This window comes from Salvelinus sp. IW2-2015, linkage group LG4q.1:29 (genome assembly GCF_002910315.2).
Source record: "Salvelinus sp. IW2-2015 linkage group LG4q.1:29, ASM291031v2, whole genome shotgun sequence".
NCBI lineage: Eukaryota > Metazoa > Chordata > Actinopteri > Salmoniformes > Salmonidae > Salvelinus > Salvelinus sp. IW2-2015.
Genome location: NC_036842.1, coordinates 30,091,412 through 30,110,379, shown reverse-complemented (window position 1 = coordinate 30,110,379; position 18,968 = coordinate 30,091,412). Strand labels below are relative to the sequence as shown.

The 18,968-nt window shown below is 46.4% G+C and overlaps 1 protein-coding gene across 1 annotated transcript in view; it reads right to left on the bottom strand.

The window, feature by feature from the left end:
- Positions 1-18,096, bottom strand: part of LOC111960892 (laminin subunit gamma-3-like) — a 258,280-nt gene extending 240,184 nt beyond the window's left edge. Inside the window, 2 exon segments of the mRNA XM_070442778.1 lie at positions 9,521-9,825; positions 17,581-18,096. Coding sequence (XP_070298879.1) covers positions 9,521-9,825; positions 17,581-17,953 — 678 coding nt within the window. The 5' untranslated portion in view covers positions 17,954-18,096.
- Positions 18,097-18,968: the final 872 nt, after the last annotated feature.

Here is an 18,968-nt window from a genome sequence, read left to right as displayed (position 1 = left end):
GAGAGAGAGAGAGAGAGAGAGAGAGAGAGAGAGAGAGAGAGAGGATTATTTGCTGCTACGCTGTATGATCATCCTGATTAATATATGTGTGTGTGTGTGTGTGTTAAAGCGACTCTTAAAGGTCCACATGTACACACACACACACAATGTTATAAACAATGAATACGGCAGGAATTCATAAATATGACAATATGACTAATGAATTGTTTAAAATCCTTTTCATAAGGACATGACCTGTTCTGTTGTTAATAATGATCAGTATGATTGTGACGCAAATAGATGATCTCTGTGACACCTTAAACATCATTATTTCCGTAGTACTCCCATAAATTGGCCTAATAGTTACATCATTAAATGTACAAACTTCTTTTCATTTTAACAGCCTAGAAAGTTAGAACCAAGCCCCCCTCCTTGTCCACTGTACATAGAACCCCCCTGATGTCCACACCCCTACAAAGTCCCCCAGACGGTTCCGGTGGAAGGTAACATAGCGGTTAGGGCATTGGGCCAGTAACCAAAAGGTTGTTGGTTTGAATCTCCGAGCTGACAAAGTGAAATGTTTGTAGATGTGCCCTTGAGCAAGGCAGTTAACCCTTATTGTCCAGGGGCAGTGTTCATAATGGCTGAGCCTGGCTGTGACCTCACTCTCCGAATGTCCCATGCAGAGTGAGGCATGCAAAAAACACATTTCCAATTCACGCCTGTGTATAAATTACACACTGTTGCATGTCTGAAATAGGACAAATATAAACAATCAGAGTCGGTCCCAACCAAAGGCCTGAACACCACCCACTCAGGACAGAAAACAACCCTACAAAAACAGATGCTTCACTGTCAACTCCTCCCCACAGAACAGACACCACCTCCCCAATGATGGATCAAGGAGTGACACGTATCTGTTTGTAGCGATTAGCCTGTGAATAATCCTCCACTGTAGATCAGCAATACACTTCTCTATGGGAGGCTTATACTGGGATCGCCTACATCCTCTCAGAGAAAGCTTGGTCCCAACCCCCCGGCCACCCCGATGCCCTCAGACCATTGAGAAGGTCTTTCTGAGCCACCTTCTTTCTGAGCCGCCTTTTTGCTGGCTGTGGCCTTTTTGCATCCAGCTACAGTCTTGGTGTTCCCCTGCAGAGGCAGCAATGGTGAAAGGCGGTAGGTCAGTCTCTGCCTACTCCGCAGCAGCTCTCTGAACGAGCCTGGTAGTACTGTATGTCGTACCCAAGGTTGCCTGCTCTCCTCAGAACAGTCCATGCAGTGTCTCTCCAGCACAAGTCCTGCTGATACAGAAGTCTCTGTGCAGCTTGTAGACGGAAAGCTGTCAGTCTGGATCCAATGTCCACCAGCCCTTGGGCCCCCTTATGCAAAGGGAGGTGTAACACTGCTGTCCATATGTGGAGAGACCAAAAGAAAGCTTGAAAGAGAGAGAGAGCATGTGTGTGGAATCCGGCTTTATCTTACTTGCGGTGGTTGCTGTCAACATCTGAAGTGTGTGTGTTTGTTATGTGTGCGCAGCAGTAGTTATGTCTGGGAGCTGGGAAGGAGGGACGGACACTTAAAGGAAACTTGTCAGGAGTGCTGCCATATTTTCAGACATTATACTCTGGGAAGAATAAAGTGTTACATCTGCTCCTGCAACGCTCTCTACTGCTCATCCTGTGTCTCCTTGACCTGCCGCCACTCCCCCAGTACTCTCTCCCTCTCCCTCTCCCTCTCTCCGTGTGTGTGTGATTGTGTGGGCAGAGACAGGTGTGCTGGAGTCAGAGCAGATCCCCAAGAGCTGCAACCTGTTCCATAATCAAGACCTCTACAAATACTCAGCGTTGCCACTTCCACGCTGCCAGATTGTAATCTCTGCTCAGTCAGTCTACGTTTCTAGCCGTTTGTTACTATTCAGAGCCTGTTATCCTGTCCTGACACTGTTTTCCTCTCCGCTACAGTTCTGCTTGCTCTGACTCTGGTCTCTGTCTCCAGTCCCACGTCTCGTCATCCTGCTACTCTGTCCTGGATTCCCCACTCTACGCTCCCTTGGATTCCCCTCCAGACCTGCTTACCCTGTCTCAACCCCTCTCGCTCCAGGCCTCAGCCTCCGCACCTGGTTTCCAGCAACCCGCCCAAGCTTCCCCTGACCTGCACTCCATCTTTCCCCTGTGTTTCAATAAATACCTTGGCTACTTCATCCCAGTGTCCTCGTCTGAGTCTGCTCTTGGGTTCCCCTGTTCCACTACGCGTAACAGTATGATCTGGCCAAAGAGATGAACACAGCACTCTACTACTCTCCACCAAACCCTCGCCTGCCAAGGCGCCCTGCCTGAGCAACATGACCAAACCCTGTAGACCCTTCTGGAGCACATCAAGGAGTTTTCACAGAGCCTGTCTGACATACAGTGCCGACCCTTCGCCCAGAGCTCACAATCAGTTCCAAGTCCTTCTCCTCCACTCCGGGAGCCATTTGTTACGACTCCCGAGCATTACAATAGCATCCTCAGAGCTTGCAGAGCCTTTTTGGTACAATGTTCACTAGTTTTGAGCAACAGCCCTACTCTTATGCGAGTAAACGGGCCAAGATTTCCTTTCTGATTGGCTGCCTCCATGGAGCAGCGCTTTCCTGGGCCACGACGGTGTGGGAGAGACAGTCCCCCATCTGCTTCTCCTACTCCAGATTCACGGAGGAGATGAAGAAAGTCTTCGACCACCCGGTCTGAGGTAAGGATGCCGCTAATCGACTCCTGTCCATCCGTCAAGGCTCCCATAGTGTTGCTGAGATGGCATATGAGTTTTGCACCCTCGCCGCTGAGAGCGGCTGGAATGAGGAGGCCCTTCAGGTAGCATTCCGGAACGAGCTCACTGAGACCCTCAAGGACAAGTTGGTGTCCAGGGATGAGCCTGATGGACTTGATGAACTCATCTCTCTCGCTATCCCCATCGACAACCGTCTCCGTGCGTGTCAGAGGGAGAGGGTAGGTAGGGTTGCATGTCCCATAACATCTGCTTCAGTGCCTTGTCCTCCTTCTCCTACTGCATCCCATCCGCATGCTCGTCCAGATCCTAAACCCATGCAGCTCGGCTGGGCCCGTCTCTATCGAGAAGAGAGGCAACGACGAATCTGCGCTAGGAGCTGCCTATACTGTGGCCAGGTTGGTCACTTTGTCTCCACTTGTTCCCTGCATCCCACAAAAGAGGGGGCTCAGCAGTAGTGGGGGATATACTGTTGAGCCAAATCACCTGCCCATCTTCTCCCAGACCGCTGCTTGAAGGCAGCCTTTTGTGGCAGAGCCAGGCTTTTCCTCTGTCTGCTGTCATCAATTCGGGCACCGACGAGAGCTTCCTGGACCGAGGTGTCATTACTCATTTGGGCCCGGACACGGTCCCACTCAATTCACCCCTCGATGCCAACGCTCTCAATGAACAGCTCCTCGCCCGGTTCTGTGAGAGAACCGTCCCTGTCATCCTGCGTCTCTCTGGAAATCACCAGGAAAAGATCAGTTTCAACGTAATCGACTGTCCTTACTCTCCCCTGGTTCTTGGCCATCCATGGTTAAAGCTACACAACCCATAGATTGACTGGACCGCAATAAAGGTAACCACTTGGAGTTCATTTTGTCACTGTAATTGTTTCTATTCTGCCCTTCCCCCTGCCTTGTCTGTGATCCAGTTCATTCCAGAACCCTCCGGACCTGTCATAAGTTCCTCCCGAGTATCACGATCTAGCTCCTGTTTTTCAGCAAGCACCACGCCCTGTTGCTGCCGCCTCATCGGCCGTACGACTGCGCCATTGACCTCCAGCCTGGAGCTCCTCTCCCCAGTAGCCGGTTGTTTAACCTCTCTCGTCCCGAGCAAGAGGCTATGGAGAGGTACATCCAAGATTCTCTGGCTTCAGGACTTCAAGTCATCTTCCTCTCCGGTGGGTGCTGGGTTTTTCTTTGTGAAGAAGAAGGATGGGTCACTAAGGCCGTGCATAGACTTCCGTGGGCTGAATATTATCACTGTTAAGAACAAGTACACCTTGCCACTCATCGTCTCTGCTTTTGCCCCCCTACATGGTGCCACGGTGTTTACCAAACTCGACCTCCGGAATGCCTACCACCTTGTCCGCATAAGAGATGGGGACGAGTGGAAAATGGCGTTCAACACACCACTTGGACACTTTGAATATTTGGTCATGTCCTTTGGTCTCACTAACACTCCTGTTGTTTTCCAGAGCCTGGTTAATGACGTTCTGAGGGATGTGATTGGACGCTTTGTTTTTGTCTATGTGGATGACTTTAAAAAAAATCTAAGGACCCTGAGGCTTACCAGCAACACGTTTGACTGTGCCCTCAAATCTGAAGCAGCTACAAAGGTAACCGGGAACTTCTGGCTGTGAAGCTGGCTCTTAAAGAGTGGCGTCACTAGTTGGAGGGCTCGGTTCTCACCTTCATTGTGTGGACGGGCCACAAAAACCTGTCCTACATCCAGACCGCCAAACGTCTGAACTCCCGGCAGGCCAGGTGGACATTGTTCTTTGGAAGATTCCACTTCACACTCACTTAGCGCCCCGAATCTAAGAATACCAAGCCTGACGCCCTCTCCTGTCAGTTCACCGCCAACAACACAGGTTCTGAGCCAGAGACCATTATTCCATCCACCTACATCATTGCCGCTGTCTACTGGGAGATCGAGCCCCGTATTCGCCAAGCTCAGTAGAACCAGCCTGACCCAGGCAACGGGCCTAGAAATGCTCTGTTTGTTCCTGATTCAGTTTGCTGTGAAGTTCTTCAGTGGGCCTATTCTACTCACCTCACCTGTCACCCTGGCATGAACCGGACTGTCACCTTCCAGCGTCAGTGCTTTTGGTGGCCCACCATTGAGAGAGAGATCCGGGAGTTCGTCTCAGCCTGCTCGGTCTGTGCCCGGAACAAAACCTCCACCAAACCCACTTCCGGTCTGCTTCGCCCTCTTCCCATAGCCAGTCACCCCTGGTCACACATACAGTTGAAGTCGGAGGTTTACATACACCTTAGCCAAATACATTTAAACTCAGTTTTTCACAATTCCTGACATTTAATCCTAGTAGCAATGCCCTGTCTTAGGTCAGTTAGGATCACCACTTTATTTTAAGAATGTGAAATGTCAGAATAATAGTAGAGAGAATGATTTATTTCAGCTTTTATTTCTTTCATCACACTCCCAGTGGGTCAGAAGTTTACATACGCTCAATTAGTATTTGGTAGCATTGCCTTTAAATTGTTTAACCTCATTAGGGTATGTGGGACGGTAGCGTCCCACCTCGTCAACAGCCAGTGAAACTGCAGGGCGCCAAATTCAAAACAACAGAAATACCATAGTTAAAATTCCTCAAACATACAAGTATTTTACACCATTTTAAAGATACACTTGTTGTATATCCAGCCACAGTGTCCGATTTCAAAAAGGCTTTACGACGAAAGCACCCCAAACGTTTATGCTAGGTCAGAGCCAAGTCACAGAAAAACACAGCCATTTTTCCAGCTAAAGAGAGGAGTCACAAAAAGCAGAAATAGAGATAACATGAATCACTAACCTTTCATGATCTTCATCAGATGACACTCATAGGACTTCGTGTTACACAACACATGTATGTTTTGTTCGGTAAAGTTCATATTTATATCCAAAAATCAGAGTTTACATTGACGCGTTGTTTTCAGTAGTTCCAAAACATCCGGTGATTTTGCAGAGAGCCACATCAATTTACAGAAATACTCATAATAAACATTGCAAAACGATACAAATGTTATGCATGGAATTTTAGATCCACTTCACCTTAATGCAACCGCTGTGTCAGATTTTAAAAAAAACTTTCCGGAAAAAGCAAACCATGTAATAATCTTCAATAATGTTCCAACCAGAGAATTCCTTTGTCTTTAGAATTGCAATGGAACAGAGCTCGCTCTCACGTGAACTCGCGAAACTGAGCTTATGGCTCTCTGGCAGACCTCTGACTCATTCCCCTGTCATTCACTTCACAGTAGAAGCATCAAACAAGGTTCTAAAGACTGGGGACATCTAGTGGAAGCCTTGGGAAGTACAATATGACCCCATAGACACTGTGTATTCGATTGGCCAAGAGTTGAAAAACTACAAACCTCAGATTTCCCACTTCCTGGTTGGATTTTTTCTCAGGTTTTTGCCTGCCATATGAGTTCTGTTATACTCACAGACATCATTCAAACAGTTTTAGAAACTTCAGAGTGTTTTCTATCCAAATCTACCAATAATATGCATATTCTAGCTTTTATGGCTAAGTAGCAGGCAGTTTAATTTGGGCACACTTTTCATCCAAAATTCCCAATGCTGCCCCCTACCCTAGTGAAGTTAACTTGGGTCAAACATTTTGGGTATTCTTCCACAAGCTTCCCACAATAAGTTTTGTGAATTTTGGCCCATTCTTCCTGACAGAGCTGGTGTAGCTGAGTCAGGTTTGTAGGCCTCCATGCTCGCACACGCTTTTTCAGTTCTGCCCACACATTTTCTATAGGATTGAGGTCAGGAATTTGTGATGGCCACTCCAATACCTTGACATTGTTGTCCTTAAGCCATTTTGCCACAACTTTGGAAGTATGCATGGGGTCATTGTCCACTTGGAAGACGCATTTGCGACCAAACTTTAACTTCCTGATTGATGTCTTGAGATGTTGCTTCAATATATCCAGATAATTTTCCTCCCTCATGATGCCATCTATTTTGTGACGTACACCAGTCCCTCCTGCAGCAAAGCACTGCCACAACATGATGCTGCCACCCCCATGCTTCACGGTTGGGATGGTGTTCTTCGGCTTGCAAGCCTCCCCCTTTTTCCTCCAAACATAACGATGGTCATTATGGCCAAACAGTCTGGATTTTTTTGTTGCGGTTTTGGAGCTTCTTCCTTGCCGAGGGGCCTTTCAGGTTATGTCGATATAGGACAAATTTTACTGTGATATAGAACATTTTGTACCTGTTTCCTCCAGCATCCTCACAAGGTCCTTTGCTGTTGTTCTGGGATTGATTTGCACTTTCACACCAAAGTCCGTTCATGTTGAGGAGACAGAACACGTCTCCTTCCCGAGCGGTATGACGGCTGCGGGGTCCCATGGTGTTTATACTTGCGTGCTATTGTTTGTACAGATGAACATGGTACCTTCAGGCATTTTGAAATTGCTCCCAAGGATGAACCAGACTTGTGGAGATCTACAATTTATTTGCTGATATCTTTTGATTTTCCCATGATGTCAAGCAAAGAGGCACTGAGTTTGAAGGTAGGCCTTGAAATACATCCACAGGTAAACCTCCAATTGACTCAAATTATTTCAAATAGCCTATCAGAAGCTTCTAAAGCCATGACATCCTTTTCTAGATTTTCCCAAGCTGTTTAAAGGCACAGTCAACTAAGTGTGTGCAAACTTCTGACCCACTGGAATTGTGATACAGTGAATTATAAGTGAAATAATCTGTCTGTAAACAATTGTTGGAAAAACGACTTGTCATGCACAAAGTAGATGTCCTAACCGACTTGCCTAAACTATAGTTTGTTAACAAGAAATGTGTGGAGTGGTTGAAAAACGAGTTTTAATGACTCCAACCTAAGTGTATGTAAACTTCAGACTTCAACTGTAGCTCTGGACTTCGTCACTGGCCTCCCCCCATCTAACGGTAGCTCAGTCATCCTCACCATTATCAACAGATTTTCCAAAGCGGCTCACTTCATTCCCCTCTCCGAGCTTCCATCCTCCAGAGAGACTGTGGACCTGCTGGTACCCCATGTGTTTCGGCTGCATGGCATTCCCACGGACATGGTTTCCGACAGGGGTCCCCAGTTTACATCCCAGGTATGGAGATCCTTCTGTTCAGCACTTGGTATGAATGTTAGTCTTTCATCTGGATATCACCCCCAGACCAACGGCAAGACTGAACGGGCCAACCAGGAGATGGAGACTGCCCTACGCTGTTTGACATTAGCTAACCCTTCCTCCTGGAGTGCTCAGCTACTCTGGGTTAAATATGCCCACAACACCCTCATCAACGCCAGGCCAGGTGTGCTCTGGGCTATCAACCCCCTTGTTCCCTGCCCAAGAGGTTGAGGTAGCGGTGCCCTCAGTCCATGACCACATGCGCCGTTGTCATCGCACCTGGAGGAGGGCCTGGGCTGCCCCTCACTGTGCCTCCGCCAGGACCCAATTACAAGCTACCTGTCGCCATACCTCAGCTCCAGTCTACACTCCAGGCCAAAGGGTATGGCTCTCGTCGAAGGACTTGTCTTTGAAAGTGGCTTCCAGGAATTTGCCCCCTGATTGATCGTGTCATTAACCCCTCTGCTTTGCACCTGAAACTCCCAGACTCTCTTAAAACTCCAGACTCTCTGTCTGCTCCAGTCCCCTGTCTCCCCTGCAGCAGCTCCTCCATCGAGGACCATCCTGCCTATACCGTCCGGCGGCTTTTGGATGTGCACCGTCGGGGTCGCGGCTGGGAGGGATACGGGCCTGAGGAGCGGCACCCTTGGAGGAGGGAGGTACTGTCACATCTGCTCCTGCCACGCCCTCTTGTGCTCATCCTGTGTCTCCTTGACCTGCTGCCACTCCCCCAGTGCTCTCTCCCTCTCCCTCTCCCTCTCTCTCTCTCTGTGTGTGATTGTGTGAGCGGAGCCAGGTGTGCTGGAGTCAGAGCAGATCCCCACCAGCTGCAACCTGTTCCATAATCAAGACCTCTACAAATACTCAGTCCTGCCACTTCCACACTGCCAGATCGTAATCTCTGCTCATTCTGCCCTCTCTGACTCTGGTCCCTGTCTCCAGTCCGACTTCTCGTAAGTACTGCTACTCTATCCTGGATTCCCCACTCTATGCTCCCTTGGAATCCCCTCCGGACCTGCTCACCCTGTCCCAATACCTCTCGCTCCAGCCTCAGCCTCCGTACCTGGTTTCCGGCAACCCGCCCGAGCTTCCCCTGACTTGCACTCAATCTTCCCCCCGTTTTTCTATAAATACCTTGGTTACCTCATCCCAGTCTCCTCGCTTGAGTCTGCTCTTGGGTTCACCTGTTCCGTTCCCTTTGACACTTATTGCATAACTGTAATACATCTGATAACTTTTAATTGGATACGTACTGAAGTCCTCATATTTCTGAGTAATATTCCTTGAATTATTCTTTGATGTAAGGTCTAATGGTAAATGTTCACACTACACATGGCGTACTGTATATACCTGACCTCTAAATGTGCATCTCTGAGCTAAAATTAACTCAATAATTTATTTCTGGGACTCATTGTTTCATTGTCTCTTCGCTTCTTAATAGCTGCATTACACTTATCTTGAGAACATGTAACTTTTAGTATTCCGAGTGGTTAGAGCCAACGGATTCATTTATGGCCTTATAGCATTCAAAAATTATGGAGTCAGATTGAATACTATATTATGGTCATATTCCTCCTACACTAATTTCTGTCATCCTCAGTCGAAGTAGATTTTCACTAATCCACACACGCACACACCCTCACCCCACCCTCCCTCCCTCCCTCTCTCACCTGTAGCACGGCGCTCTGGTCAAAGTTGTATGCGCTGGGTCGCCCCTCCAGGGTAGAGAAGGCCACATTGCCCCCGCTTAGAGGGGAGATGTCACTGAACTCGTCGGTGCAGACTGCCATCCTCTCATCGTCCCCCGGGCGAATGTATCCCTTGGCGTTCTTCCCATAGGTCTTGGTACAGGAGGCGCTGTAGTACTGGTAGGGCATCCATGGTCCATCCTCACTTGTTCGCTTGTAGATGGCAAAGCTCTCCGGTCGACTGGTGTAGAACTTGAGGCGCACGTAGGTGATCTCAAAGGCTTTACCTGTGGAGATACAGGAGTCAGTCTACTACAGTGTGGAGGGGATGCAGGAATTGGTCTACAGTAACGTTATGTAGGGGGGATGTGCCTGTGAGCTATCCTCACGTGACATTGGGCATTGCACACCAATTCTCAAAAAAGGGGTTCTGTCGGACACCACTAATTTGTGTAGGTCTATGTGACGCCCTTCAGATGAAAACAATAAATATATGTATATCTCTAAACTAGGGACAAAATTAAAGGTGCAACTGTATAAAAAAACTGTATTAGTAGCCTAGTAGCCTGTTGGTCTGATGGTCTAGTAGCCTGGTAGCCTGGTAGCCTGGTGGCCTGGTGGTCTAGTAACCTAGTAGTCTACTGCTACAATGGGAGAGAAGGGTTGGAACGAAGGGGGTAACCTATACAACATGAATCATCTCATCAGTTGGTGAGATGAACAACAACAATGGGGGATCAGCTTACTTTCCCAGAAATATACAAATCTCCTCTAATCTCTCATTACATGCACTGGTATGAGACCAGACATGAACCATGGGTCAGCCAAACATACATGTCGGTTTTGATAGCTACACTAATAACATTAAGCAACTTAAGCCTTTGGAAAGCAGACAGCCAGACAGCATCGCAGAGCATTCATGGGCTTCCTGTGGGACTGATTTAGCAAAACCTCACATCTGAACGGCGGCATGGTTTCCAGACAGGCAAGAAGGCACACACCTCAGCGAGGGCCCTGATTAGTGGGTATGCTGAGCACACCACAGTGGGCCTCAAAGGTAAACCAACCAACCAATAAACAAACAAACAATCATAACATCCGACGCCTTCAAGTGGGGACTGTGCATGCCACGGAATTAAAGATGTCATTGATTTGTTGATGTACCTCTAGTGCCTTATTAAACATCTATCAGGCTGGAGAGGAGGAGATAAAGGGATAAATAGATAAACAGATGGAGAGAAGGAAGGATAGAGAGAGAGGGAGAGAGAGAGTATGTGTTTGTGTATGAGAGAGATAGTGAGAGAGAGAGATAGACAAGATAGAGACATATACTATAAGAGAGAGAGGGGGGCCATGAATAGAGAGAGAGAGAGAGAGAGAGAGAGAGAGAGAGAGAGAGAGAGAGAGAGAGAGAGAGAGAGAGAGAGAGAGAGAGAGAGAGGATGAAGACTCACACTTTTATCTCAGGGATTTTGTATGATTCTCAACTCAACTAAATTATTTCATTATTTCATTAAAACACTCCTTATAAAAGAAAAAAGCCAAAGCTGAGAAAAGCTAAATTCAACCCCTGTCTGGTGGATCCCCGGCAAAGACGAGATTTCCTCTGAATTTCCTTCGTGGGGGTGTCTGAGGGGGATTTGGCAGGCTCTGGAAACTTCTAGCAGTAATTGGTGTTGTAGTCTAATTGAGTCACTGGGGGTGAGCAGCCATTTTTTGTCATTTTGTTTGAGCTGCATACTAAGTGGAGAAAGGAGTCTCACAAGCCGGGTTCAATTAAACCATGAAGGCACTATATTTCTGCATATTGCACAATCTTCATGCTTGCATGGCCACTTGTGGCTGCTCTGCTGCTTGATGGGCTCTCCAGCCTGAGAAGATGCTGAGAATTAGTGCGTGTTTCCATCCCACATTTTTCTTGATAAGTAACCTGTAAAGGTGTATGATTATTGACCTGGATGTTGGATGTGTGTGAATTGGAGTTGATTTAATGTTGAACATCAACCACCCTCATCCAAACAGAGCAGAGCATCCACAACACTGGTTAGGAACACTAGCTTCCTCTTGACTTGGTGTAGTTCAGCCATTTTCTATACCACTGAACATTATGCCAATCTTATTTCCTCTTGGTTGACATAGTAGGCAACAACAAGACCCTAGACCCTACACTATCTAGAGGGCCCTACATATAGGACTCTTGTCCCTTAGGCCTTAGTTGATCCCTTTAAGTAGAATACCCCCAACCCTGATATGAAGCCTAATGACATCTGTCTACTCCTGTCTGCCAAGGTATCAGACATCTTCACATTATCTCATCGTTCCAGACATCCTATTTTTTTGTTTCGAGACACCCTCTCTTGTCTTTCCAGACATCCTCTCTTGTTTTTCCAACTCAGCAACATTATCTCTCCCACAGCACTCAAATCATTTAAGTTTCATTTACTCTCCGCATGAGGTGAGTTTAGTCCAGCTGGAACGGATACAAAAGAGAAAAGGAGTGTTTGTGTCCCCTGTGATGATGTTCAGTCTAATTGAGAGGTGTGTTTTTCTCTGATGAGTCCGCTTAGTCCATCCGTCAGTAGAAGGGCCTGTATGTTGTGCATGCAGTATGTGTGTGTTTTCCTCAAGTAATTCTATCAGTATCTCTAGTTGACCCTTTTACCTACGGATCCATTTAGCTATGGATCCGTTTACCTATGGATCCGTTTACCTATAGATCCATTTACCTATGGATCCCAATAGAGTTTAACATGGAATATCAAATGATAGAACAATTATTCTGTGTTCAATGTTCAATCTGTGTTCACTCTCCAAACTGAGCAGAAGTGAAGCAGTTTAGCTGAGGAGCTGAATCATAATGACTGTGTTGAGTAGGAATGACCTTTGACCCCTTTCCAGTCAAGCCACGTGTTCATAACACAGCTGTGTGTCCCACCCTGACTGGGCTCTGACCTGTCCTGATTGGCCCAGACCTAGACTAAACTCAACATCACCACACTAGACTCAATATTTACTACACTACACTGGATGTTTACAGGATGCTCATTTTCTCTATTCGGTTCGAGAGTTTGGGGAGAGTTTTCTCTTTTTGTAGATTATCTTTACCTGTAAAGGAATGACGTCGCTGAACTGTCTGTGCCTGAAAAAGAAAGTGTAAGGTCTTGATCACGGATGATCAGACAGTATAGTATATGGCCAATGTGTGATTCTGCCCCAGAAACATTTTAGCTTTATCTATTAGCATTGAAAGTCTCTTGTAACCAGGTACAGTATCCGTAAACAGTAGTAAGTGTGTGTTCACTGTTGTGTATGTAGACAATTGTGTATGTAGACAGTTGTGTATGTAGACTGCTGTCTATGTACTGTTGTGTATGTAGACTGTTGTGTATGTAGACTGTTGTGTAAGTTAGACTGTTGTGTAGTAGAACTGTTGTGTATGTGACAGTTGTGTATGTAGACAGTTGTGTATGTAGTTGTGACAATGTGTAGTAGTGTTGTGTATATATGACTTTTTGTGTATGTAGACTGTTGTGTATGTAGACAGTTGTTGTATGTAAGACTGTTGTCTATGTACTGTTGTGTTTGTAGACGTTGTGTATGTAGACTGTTGTGTATGTTCAGTAGTTTTCCCCTCTGCATGGCATTGTCCTTCAGCAAAGGGTCATTAGAGCCAGTCTGTGAGTGTGTTTGAGCCAGTCCTGTGAGTGTGTTGATTCAGTCTCTGAGTGTGTTGATTCAGTCTGTGAGTGTGTTGAGTTCAGTCTTGAGTGTTTTGATCTGAGTCGTGAGTTGTTGAGTGTGTTGAATCAGTCTGTGAGTGTGTTTGCGTCAGTCTGTGAGTGTGTTGCGTCAGTCTGTGAGTGTGTGATTCAGTCTGTGAGTGTGTTGGAGTGTGTTGAATCAGTTCGTGAGTTGTGTGATTCAATTTGTGAGTGTGTTGAGTGTGTTGAATCAGTCTGTGCGTGTGGTGAGTGTGTTGAGTCAGTCTGTGAGCGTGTTGCATCAGTCTGTGAGCGTGTTGCATCAGTCTGTTAGTGTGTTGAGTCAGTCTGTCAGTGTGCTGAGTCAGTCTGTCAGTGTGCTGAGTCAGTCTGTGAGTGTGTTGAATCAGTCTGTGAGTGTGCTGAGTCAGTCTGTCAGTGTGCTGAGTCAGTCTGTGAGTGTGTTTTGTCAGTCTGTGAGTGTGTTGAGTGTGTCGAGTCAGTCTGTGAGTGTGTTGAGCTAGTCTGGGAGTGTGTTGAATCAGTCTGTGAGTGTGTCGAGTCAGTCTGTGAGTGTGTTACTGTGCCAACTATGGGAGGCTCTTATCCTTCTCTTACATCTGAGACAGGAAATGTTTTTCTTTTAGCATCAATCAATGGAAACCAGCTGCAGACAAAAAGCTGTGTGTGTGTGTGTGTGTGTGTGTCTTGGGAATAAACTGACCCCAATTACATACCACCAGACCTCCCAGCGCTCGTCTTTTTTTCTTCTTCCTCATCATGTTTTGTTTACTCCCCCTCCTCCTCCTCCTCCTTCATCTCCCCCCTACCTCTGCACAGACACATTTCGGACCTGGCTGAACTGTGTCTTTGTGTCCCGCTGGTGTGTTTCTCTGTGTTTATCGTCCCGGCGACCCCCTCGAAGACGGGGGGGGGTCTTGTTTTGTTTGGAGAGCCAAAGGAAAACAGACAGAAGGGCAGCCCAGGCAGGCCCCCCTAGTGGAACACAGATGGGACACGGTCAGGTTGTATTCAATATGGAGGAAGAAGACCCTGGTTCTGTGAGAGACACAGGATGGGGGATGTTGACTTGAATAAAACGTCTTTCAGTTGTTACAAAAACAAGAGTAACCTCTCTCCAGTCCAGGCGGAGGCTACTCTCAGAATAACTCTGAAGAGAAAGAGACATAGTACCCAGAGGCTAAAGACTGAACAATGTGACCATACAGTGTAATGTAGTATGGTCTTCCTGGACTAAGGTCTACTAGACCAAGGACTGGTGTGTTAGAATAACACATTACCAGACATTCCCCAGCCTCTCTCTCTCTGTCTGAGAGAAGTAACCAGAGATTATGACCAACAAAGCCATAGAGCACTGCTCTCCTCCTTCCTCCTAGTAAAAATCAATATCTGCAGACAGACAGACGAGTTTCCTGCTCCAAGACCTTATGATTTAAACACTTCTCTTTTCCACAGACAGTCAGTCATACACTATGACATTTCAAAGACCTGTCATCGTTTTCTCTCTCTTTTGAAGCAAAATCTTTTTTTTTCTCAGGTTGGAATTTTTGTTACACCTACAATAGAGAGGAAGTAGGTTATAGTCAGAGTTGTCAGAAGAAAGAATTCCCTGACTGGGCTCTCTGCTGGGTCCATCCTGTTTGACTGATGTATGTGAGCTCACTCTGCACACACATGTCACACACACAAGATGAATAGGAGGAAAAGCTAGTCTTTATAAAGTGGGTGTACTGAAGGGCTACATCCCAAACGGCACCCTATTCCCTGTATGGTGCACTTCTTCTGACGGGAGACCTATGGGTCTGGTTAAAAGTAGTGCACTATAAAGGGCATAGGGTGTCATTTGGGAGGTATCCTTAGAGATCTTGAGGGAGAAAGGTAAGGGTCATAAAGTAATTTGCTTCCATTACAGTCACAATGGACTCAGACATGATTGATTGATGTATAATCTCTGTCCCCATTAATATTTAACAACATCATTGATAATGTGCTAATGGCATCCTACTTGAAATCCTACTCCCACTTATTTAGCAGGACTTAGAGCTGGACTCCACAGTGGTGAAACTGTCACATCCGTTTGCAAACAACCAACAGTTTTTTCTTCCTTCTGACATCATTGCACACCATGCAGAGTATGTACCCTGACTGTATTATCTTTACCACAATCCTGGATGCTGATTTCCTCAAAACAAATAAGAAATGCGTCTGCGGTAGCCAGTGGCGCTGTTTCGCCTAGCGATGATCTCAGCTTTAAGTCACTTTGAGAAATCATAACAATTCTAAGGTTATGTGGCCACAGTGGTTGTCATGTACTGTATGTCATGGATGGTATTAGTTGATATTATGCCATCACATGGTTGAACCATAAGTACTAAAAGGCCTGTTCTGTAGCCTGACTGTGGTAGTGGTAGAAATGGCATCTTTCTATCTTCTTCTCCTTCCTCCATCTCTGCTCCCCCTGGAAGTGGATTAGGTACTGTAGTACTGTAGTATACTTATTTAAAAAAAAATGTATTTAACCTTTATTTAACTAGGCAAGTCAGTTAAGAACAAATTCTTATTTACAATGACGGCCTACCAAAAGGCAAGAGGCCTCCTGCGGGGACGGGGGCTAGAATTTAAAAAATAAATGATATATATATATATATATAGGACAAAACACACATCACGACAGGTCAGACAACACAACACTACATAAAGAGAGACCTAAGACAACAACATAGCAAGGCAGCAACACATGACATCACAGCATGGTAGCAACACGACATGACAACAACATGATAGCAACACAACATGACCACAACATGGTAGCAGCAAAAAACATGGTACAAACATTATTGGGCACAGACAACAGCACAAAGGGCAAGAAGGTAGAGACAACAATACATCACACAAAGCAGCCACAACTGTCAGTAAGTGTCCATGATTGAGTCTTTGAATGAAGAGATTGAGATAAAACTGTCCAGTTTGAGTGTTTGCTGCAGCTCGTTCCAGTCGCTAGTTGCAGCGAACTGAAAAGACGAGCGACCTAGGGATGTGTGTGCTTTGGGGACCTTTAACAGAATGTGACTGGCAGAACGGGTGTTGTATGTGGAGGATGAGGACTGCAGTAGGTATGTCAGATAGGGGGGACTGAGGCTTAAGAGGGTTTTATAAATAACCATCAACCAGTGGGTCTTGCGACGGGTGTACAGAGATGACCAGTTTACAGAGGAGTATAGAGTGCAGTGATGTGTCCTATAAGGAGCATTGGTGGCAAATCTGGTGGCCAAATGGTAAAGAACATCTAGCCGCTCGAGAGCACCCTTACCTGCCGATTTATAAATGATGTCTCCGTAATCTAGCATGGGCAGGATGGTCATCTGAATCAGAGTTAGTTTGGCAGCTGGGTTGAAAGAGGAGTGATTATGATAGATGAAACCAAGTCTAGATTTAATTTTAGCCTGCAGCTTTGATATGTGCTGAGAGAAGGACAGTGTACCGTCTAGCCATACTCCCAAGTACTTGTATGAGGTGACTAAGTCAAGCTCTAAACCCTCAGAGGTTGTAATCACACCTGTGGGAAGTATGGCTAGACGGTACACTGTCTCTACTAGTATATTATCTATTGTCCTCCCTTCCGTTTAGGCCAACACCTTAAATATGAGTTAAATGTGCTCTATTGAATGTGATCTACTCTACTGGATGCATCCGGACCACTTTGAAAGGTTTCCAGACAGACCCTGAGCCTCACGGCTACATGCTTGCAATTACTCCAACAATGTGACACTAAGCCATGTCTGGGGCAACGGGCGACGTGCGATGGGCAGGATGGTGTTTTCTGAAGAGAAGCTTTGAGTGATTATCGGAGGAATACTAGTGTGTGTCATTAGTGGAGGAGTCCAGAATGTTGAGGTTGTGAGGGACGTGTTCTGCTTTAGATGCTTTTTCTCAGGGTGATTGGCACTTCATAGTCAAATCTCTTTCTGTCATTTAACTTCTCATAGTCAAGTCACTTTACATAATTTAACTCCTCACTGTCAAGTCTCTTTCTGTCATTGAACTCCTCATAGTCAAATCTGTGAATTGTTAACCACTTGAGGATTCACCTATCACAACTTATTATGAACACAACCTCTGGGTACGAATGGAAGCCTATGAGAGCCTATGAGAGCATATGAGAGAGAGAGCTTAAGCATCGGTTTTATCCAGGTGCATGCAGGGTGAGCTTGTATAGTTACACCTGGACCAGGATTCATCAAACTCAACTAATTGTGAACAATTTTGTACTTTTTACAGATGTGCAGGGTGAGAGAGACATAACGAGAGTGTTGGTCTTACTGAGGTGCAGGGTGAGGTTTACAGAGTTAGGGTGCTGGACTCCGTAGAACATGGACTGGCTCTGCCACCAGGTGGGTTCATCATCCGTGTGGAAGTCCGTCAGCAGGCTGGCGTTGTGGCTGAGGCCCGGGTCCGACAATCTACAGTGGTGGCAGGACCGCGTCGAGCCCGTCTGCATGCAGTAGTCCTCCGGGGGCGAACCGCACACGTTAGAGGCCATGACCGTGCGGTTGAAGGCTGCGTTCTCAAACTTGGGCATGCAGCGGCTTGGGACACCCTCGTTGTCATCGTAGCAGGAGTCCATGGCCCCATGAATGAGGGAGAGGGAGCAGAGGAGGGTGAGGAGGAGTGGGGTGGTCAGTGGGGTATCCATGTCCAGGAAAAGTCACATACAGACTCACACACACACCCAAACACACTATTAGAGTAATCCCGCAGATGTCTCAGAGAAGTCTATTTTCCTCTGTTTTTTCCCTCTCTTTCTCTCTGTCCCTCTCTCTTTCCTTGTCCCTTTCTTCTCCAACATGTTCTCCCTCTGTGAACTAAGTGAAGTTACTGGGTGAACCCCTCTCACCAGGGATAGGAGGAGAGAGACATGGGAGGGAGGGACAGACAGAGGGGGTAGGAAAGAGAGGGAAGTGGGGGCATGTACACTCCCCCTCCTGCTGGCCACAGCAAGTACTACTGTCCCCAGTGCAATGCAATGATGCCGATTCACAGTAAAACCATGGTCATGTTCATTAGGGTGCACCATGGCAAGAGAACATAAATCTGTGCTGGACAAATTTAGGCACAACCTCCCTGTTTCACTCCATTTCAAAACGTTTTCCCCCTACTGAACACAACCCAAGTGGTAGAACATTATGCTAGTAGCATTGAAATGAACCATTTGAATAATATAGGGGCCAATACAGAGACTGTTAAAACCATTCCATTGCACAATCTGCATTATACTGGAGAGTGTATGAGCTCATAGGGTCTTTACCACGTATGACGAAATGCAATATGATGATTATGGTGATACTTGTGTTAGTGGTTAGCATCACAGTGGGGATTGCTGACTTCAGTAAGACTCTTCAGAATAACTACAGGTGCTGAACGGATTCATAACCTATCATCTACCTGGCAGCAAGAAGGGAAGATAGGAGACAGACGGGATGGCTAGAGAACCTGTGAATGTTGCTTGAGGCTTATGGTATCTCAGATAGAGTGTGTATGATGTATTTGATACCATTACACTAATTCCGGTCCAGCCATTACCAAAAGTCTGTTCTCCCCAATTAAGGACGCCACCAACCTCCTGTGGGAGGTAGGTAGGTAGGTAGGTAGGTAGGTAGGTAGGTAGGTAGGTAGGAAGGGAGGGAGGTCGAGACTGATTCAGAGTGGTA